The 6,170-nt window shown below is 60.4% G+C and overlaps 1 protein-coding gene across 1 annotated transcript in view; it reads right to left on the bottom strand.

Annotated features, from left to right (window-relative positions):
• Positions 1–6: 6 nt before the first annotated feature.
• Positions 7–6,170, bottom strand: part of MYOCD (myocardin) — a 34,151-nt gene continuing 27,987 nt past the window's right edge. The window contains exons 10-12 of the mRNA XM_033518805.1: positions 5,009–5,950; positions 1,478–1,535; positions 7–946 (exon numbers count right to left, since the gene is read on the bottom strand). Coding sequence (XP_033374696.1) covers positions 393–946; positions 1,478–1,535; positions 5,009–5,950 — 1,554 coding nt within the window. The 3' untranslated portion in view covers positions 7–392. The remainder of the gene's footprint in view (positions 947–1,477; positions 1,536–5,008; positions 5,951–6,170) is intronic.

A 6,170-nucleotide genomic window follows, 5' to 3' on the forward strand; every position in this document is an offset into this window, starting at 1 on the left:
AGTGGGCTACCCTCTCCATGATTTCCTGTTGCCACCCAGGTGAGGTCACCTCACCACACAGTCTTGTCATGAGCTGCTCCAGTTCTCACGAGAGTGACTGCTAAAACTGGGGGGGAAAGATTAAAGAAGGAGAACTGAAGTTCTTGTCAATCAAAGGAAGTATTGTTTCAGGCACTGGTGTCCTCTGTGGGGTTGTGTCAATGGAGGAAAACCAAAGTACCAGAATTGTGCTGTCAGTTTTCAGTGACTGGAAATTCAAACAAGTTTATATGCTGGGAAAATGACTCCAGTTTCCCCTGGATGAGGCAAGTTTGCCCTGCATGTTCTCTGGCACGACAGGAATGCTGTGCCACCTGCTGCAGGCTCACAGCCCCCTGCCCCAGCACGTCCCTTCACCACTGCTGCAGGTGCAGGTCCATGCTGCTGTTCAGGTTGAGGTCGGCTACATCCAGGAAATCGATGTTGAAGATGCTGGGGCCCGCGGGGGTGAGCGAGCTGAAGCCGGTGGCAGAGCTGGGGGGGGTGAGGTCCAGCCACTCCATTGTTTCCCACGGAGACTCAGTGAAACTCATTTGTAAACCGGAGCCTTCGGCAGGGGAAGGGGACAGCTGGGTTTCCATGGGTGACAGGGGAGTCTGTAAAATCTCCTGGGAGTTGAGCAGTTCATCTGCAGCTTTGCCAGAGAACCCCTCCATCATCCCTTCGAAGTGGGGCTCCTCTCCCCCCATTTTCAGCAGGGCCATCTCGCTGACCCTGCCCAGGGGGCTGTGGGCATTGAGCAACACCTCCAGGTGAGCGTCGCTGCCGCCCGGGCAGTGCTCGAAGGGCACCGGCTCGAACGGGGCAGAGCCCTTGGGGACAGGGGCACCGGAGCTCCCCGTAGACACCATTATCTGAGGGACTTTCTGGAGGCAGGACCGATCTTCCTTGGCATTGGCTGGAATTTCTGTCAACAGATGAGAGGGATTTGAGGTGTTCTGGCAGTGCCCACCACTGCTGGGCACCACCACAGGCCTCCAGCTGACCCCTTGGGCATCCCTATGGATCCTGCTCCCCACTCAGTCCCAGTGGCACTGTTTGCCCCCCTCCCTTGCACTTTCCTGCTTTCTGACCTTGATCCCCGGGTTTGGACACACTCCCTAAGGCACAAGCACCAGCAGCTGTTCCCAGGGGGCTGGGGAAGGGCAGCACTTTGAGCAGGGGAGGGCAGCAGAAGAGCTCTGCTGGGAGGTGGCACTGGCAGCCCTGGGGATGGGGGGCACACTGTGGGGAGGGGGCTGGCACACGCAGCAGCAGGCTCAGGGAGGGCCAGGCTGCTTTTGGGTTCAATTTTGGGGGCTGCTGGCACAGGGGGGGCAGGGGAAAGCTGTACTCGACTCAGGCAGCTCTGCTGGGGTGCACAGGATGCACTGAGCCCCACAGACCGAGGCTGGCCTGGAGTGGGAGCCCCAGAGGGGAAGAGGGAAGCAGAGCGTACCTCCACTCTCAATCAGCACGTCCAGGAGCTCGTCCATCTGCTGACTTCGTGTCATCTGCTGCAGCAAACGACAAAGAGGAGAGTAGAGGGCATTAGGGGGACAGTCCCTCCAGCCACAAGCCAAGTAGATGGCTCTAGACCCCAAAAAAGATGGCTTTAGACCCCACAGAAGAGAGGCCATACCAACATGGGGCTGGCAGCAGCATTCAGGGCACTGCAGGGACGTGGCACAGTCACAGTGGATCCAGGGGGCAAAGAACCCTTCCCTGCTGCCAACCCTCTGCTCAGTGGCCACCACAGCCTGCCCTGTCCCACGGCTCTCAGGACACAGCAACCTTTTGGCCCCAGCACCTCACAGGCACTGCCTGCCCTCCCTGCACTGCCCAGTCTCCCTCCTCTCCCTGACTGGAAGATCTGCAGGCTGGCAGAAACCCATTTTCACCCTGCCAACAGCATCACTCCACTTCCCTAAAGGCACCACCAGTCCCAGCACTGAGGCTGCTCCAGACTCTGATGGGGAGGAAGGTGTTCCTGGGGAATGGCCATGCATTACTCCAGGGTGTGGCTCAGGGGGGTGGATAGAGCAGGAGGAGGTTTCCTGGTGACCTGGGAATGCTCAAGGGTCTGTCCCTCACACAGCACTGAGCACCCAAAGAGAGAACACTGGCACCCAGGGGACTTGGGGGGTGTCAGGACCCCTGGGTGCACAGGGAACATGTTCCTGCCCAGCTCCTTTGTGGCAGCTAGTCAGCAACTAACCCTTCAAAAAAGCCCATTCCTCATGGAAGCAGGTCTGTCCTACCCAGAGACCCCAGAAAGGGCTGGAACTGCAGCAGCCGAGTCCCTCTGACTGCAAAAAGACATTGTGGGCAGCCCTAGCCCTGTAGAAAACAAAAACCATGCAGTTACCTGCTTCACTGCATCCTCATAGGGTGGAGGCTGCTTTACCTCTGACAGGGCTGGGCTTGACTTACAAAAACTTGGGGATGAAATAGAAAACTTTTGGCCTGACTGCGCAGCCATCTGCATGGGGAAATACAGGGAAAGGGAGTCAATGCACGGCAGGAGGCCCGGCTCTCTCATCCCTGCTGAGGCTGCTGTGGTGCCAGGGAAATGACAATTCTGTGGGTCAAAATTCCTGGCTTTGAGCAGGACAGAGGCAGGTAAACCAGCTCCCTGCCCTAGCTCTGAGAGCCAGGGCCAGGCTGGCCTCGTGCCAGAGCACAGACACGGTGACACTGGACATCCTGGTGCTCAGTCAGCTGTGGACATGTGGGACTGAGGGAGGACAGAGATGCTGCTGCTGGTCAGCTGTGCTTGGCCAGTGATGAGGCACTTCCCCAGCCACCCCAGCCCCTCCCCATCACCACCTGACTGGGGGCACCTCGCACAGCTCAGGCCAGGGAGGGTCACTCAAAAGAGGGAAATCTGCCTGTGTCAAACACCTGCACATCTTTGCCGAATTTTTGCCAGGTTCCCCTTCCAGAATGGACAGCATTTGAAGAACAGTGCCTGTCAGCTGCTGCCCCCATCACCTCTAGGCCCTTGTGTGTCCTTCCCCACTGCCTGGCCATGGCCTTGTCCCACAAAAACCAGCACCAGGGTCCCTCCAGGTGGGATCCAGGAGAGGACCCAGGGAGTGGTGAGGCCACTCTGCCTGGCCATGCACATCCTGGCCACCTTTCTGTGGAGGGTAGCTGGAAGGAGCCCTGGCTCATGGGAAACAGCACTGCAGTGCTGGGCACAAAAGAAGAGTTCTTACTGAAGAAGGACCCTCACCCCTGGGAGTGCCTTGCAGGCAGCAGAGGAATGTCCAGGATGGGTGGTGTTGGAGTTGGGGTGAGCTGCAGGACACAATGAGACCATCCCCCCTGTGCACCCCCTGCCCTTGGGCAGTGAGGGAGCAGCTGGAGATGTCCCTGTGTTGTTGCTGCTCCCTCCTGAGCCTCACTGACCACTGCCCAGCTGCCCAGAGCAGCCCTGCTGCCTCTGTTGGATATCACCTCACAGCACTGTGTCCCAGTGCCCACTGTCCCCACAGCTCTGCTGCAGTGCCCAGTTCACCTGCACAGCCCCAGTGCCAGGGTCACCCCCCTGCTCTGCTCCCCCTGCCCAGCTCCCCCAAACCAGAGTCCCTCCTCACCCCTGCAGCAGCCCCACTGCCTGCCTCACCCCAACCCCACCACCCTCCATGCCCATCCCACTGGCAGCTCTGTGTTCTCCTCCTCACCCAAAACTGCTGCCCCTTCCCGCCTCACTGGCCGTGCTCTGCCACAGCACCCACCATCCCCTGGACACAGCCCTGAGCCCCCCTCTGTGCCACGGTGCAGGGCTGCACCCCAGTGCCTGCCTGGGGCCACCCTGCTCTGCTGTGGGCTGTGCCACACACCCAGCCTGCCCCTGCCGTGGGGCACACCTTGCACCCCTGTGCACAGCACAGGCCACTGAAAGGTGCTGCTGCTGCTGCCTGGGGAGCCCTGGGAGGGCACTGCATGGGCTGGGGTTGTGCTGAGCAGAGCCTTGTGCTGGTTTGTGCTGGCAGCGTGTCCCCCTCCCCAAGCTGTCCCTGTCCAGGGGGGACAGGGGCTGCTGAGGACAGCCTGCGGTGGCCTGCTGGGGAGGCACAAGCTCTCTCTGACTGCAGACCTCAACTGCCAGCCCTGCTCCAGCTTCCTGAGAAAAGACTTCCCCAGGGTGACTGCTCTCCTCCAACTCAGTGGTGAAAATCCTTCACACGCTGCTGGGAGCCACAATGGCTTGGCAAGATGCTGGAAAGCCCTGCAGTGGGGTCTCCCAGGGCTGTAGGAACTGTGCCAGGGCTCTCCCAGGAGCTGAGGGATCCGTGCTGGTGCCTCCCTGCTGTGTACAGAGCTGTGCCAGGGCTCCATGGGGCATGGGCAGCTGTGCCAGGACTCCCCAAGGGCAGAGCAAGCTGTGCCAGAACTCCCCCTGAGGCGAGAGGCAGCTGAGTTTGGGCTCTTTTAGGGTAGAAGAAGCTGTGCCAGTGCTCCCCCAGGGAAGAGGGAGCTTGCTGGAACTCCTCCAGGGGCAGAGAGAGCTGTGCCAGAGCTCCCCAGGGCAGAGGGAACTGTGCCAGGGCTCTGTAGGGCAGAGGATGCTCTGCCAGGCTCTCCCAGGACACATGCAGCTTTGCCAGTGCTCACCTAGGGGCAGAGAGAGCTTGCTGGGGTCCCCTGGCGAGGAGGGGAGCTGTGCCAGGGCTTCCTCACGGCAGCAGGAGCTGTGCCAGGGCTCCATGGGGCGTGAGAGCTGTGCCAGGGCTCCATGGGGCATGAGAGCTGTGCCAGGGCTCCATGGGGCATGAGAGCTGTGCTGTGACCCCTCCAGAGCAACTGGCTGCGGTGGTAGGGCCCACCAGAAGAAACCCTGCAAAGGACCCTGCAGTTCTATCAGCCTCCAACCCACCGTCCCCCTGGGATACTCTCTGCCCTTGCAGGCAGCCCCACATGCTGCCAGCAGCCCCGGGCCAAGAGGAGAGGCCTCCCCCGTGGGGTCTGGGCTGGCACTCACCGGCGCTGTGCGGAGGCAGCTGCTGCCCGGCGGGGACCCGCTGCGGCCCTCGGGGGACACCGGCAGCAGGTAGTGGCTGTTGGGGGACGGTGGCAGGCTGATGTGCTGGGGGCTCTTTGCAGCCCCCAGGGGAGAGTGCTGGGGGGAGCACTGCGGGCTCAGGAATGTCGAGGAGGTGATGGTGCTCTGCCCTGCGGGCTCCAGGCAGTGGCTGTTTACGATGTGGGGCACCTGCGGTACCCCACAGTTACTCAGCTTCTCCGAGCTGCCGGCCTGGCCTTTCAGGGCCATTTGTTTGGATGCAAAGGGACAGCTGGACACGGCGTTTTCCTGCTTGATGGGGACACCAAAGAAATGCTGAGCAGGCTGCTGCTTGTCCTCAAGGCCATTGCTTCTCTTTCGCTTCTGGAGCTGCATCCGCAGCTCTTCCACCTGCCTCTGCTCTTGCTGCAGCTTCCACGTCAGTTCATTGATGACCTTCTGCTTCTCCACCAGCATCTTGTCCTTCTCTGTGTCTATTCCTTCCAGTTCCAGCTGGATGCTCCCTCCATTCATGCTGCTCATGAGGCTTTCCTCAGCACTGCCATGAACCGGGGATGGCTGCAGGCCGAACTGTGGGGAAGACATGGGCCCGTCGTTGAAGGTGTCTGGCAAAGAGCCGCTCACGGAGAGGTCAGAGGAGGCGGGCGAGATGGGTGGGGTGGAGCTGGTGCTGCCAAAGTGATAGAAGCCATTTGATAACATGCTGGTGGAGGACTGTGACTGGTAACTGGACAGGGTGCTTGTTGGGGTGACTGGGAAGGTGACGGTGGTGATCTCACTGAAGTTGGGCACTGTGCTGCTGCTGCACTCCTGGAAGGGCCGCAGCCGCTCCATCAGCGCTGTTTTGGTACCCGACACAGGCAGGCCTCGTATCCGCAGCTGCTGCCTCAGCTCTGACACCTGCAAGGAAAGTCACTCGTGATCAGGGCCAGGGGCAGATAAGACCTTCAGAAACCCAGTGCTTCTAACAAGGAGTCTCAGATCACTGGCTCACAGCTTCCAGCTTTAAAGTTCTGACCTCCCAGGTGCTCCTGTCTCACCTGCAGGCACCAGAGTCACCATGAGCAGGATCCTGACCACTGCACATCCTGCAGAGTCCTGACCACTGCACATCCTGCAG

This window comes from Parus major, chromosome 18 (assembly GCF_001522545.3).
Source record: "Parus major isolate Abel chromosome 18, Parus_major1.1, whole genome shotgun sequence".
Classification (NCBI taxonomy): domain Eukaryota; kingdom Metazoa; phylum Chordata; class Aves; order Passeriformes; family Paridae; genus Parus; species Parus major.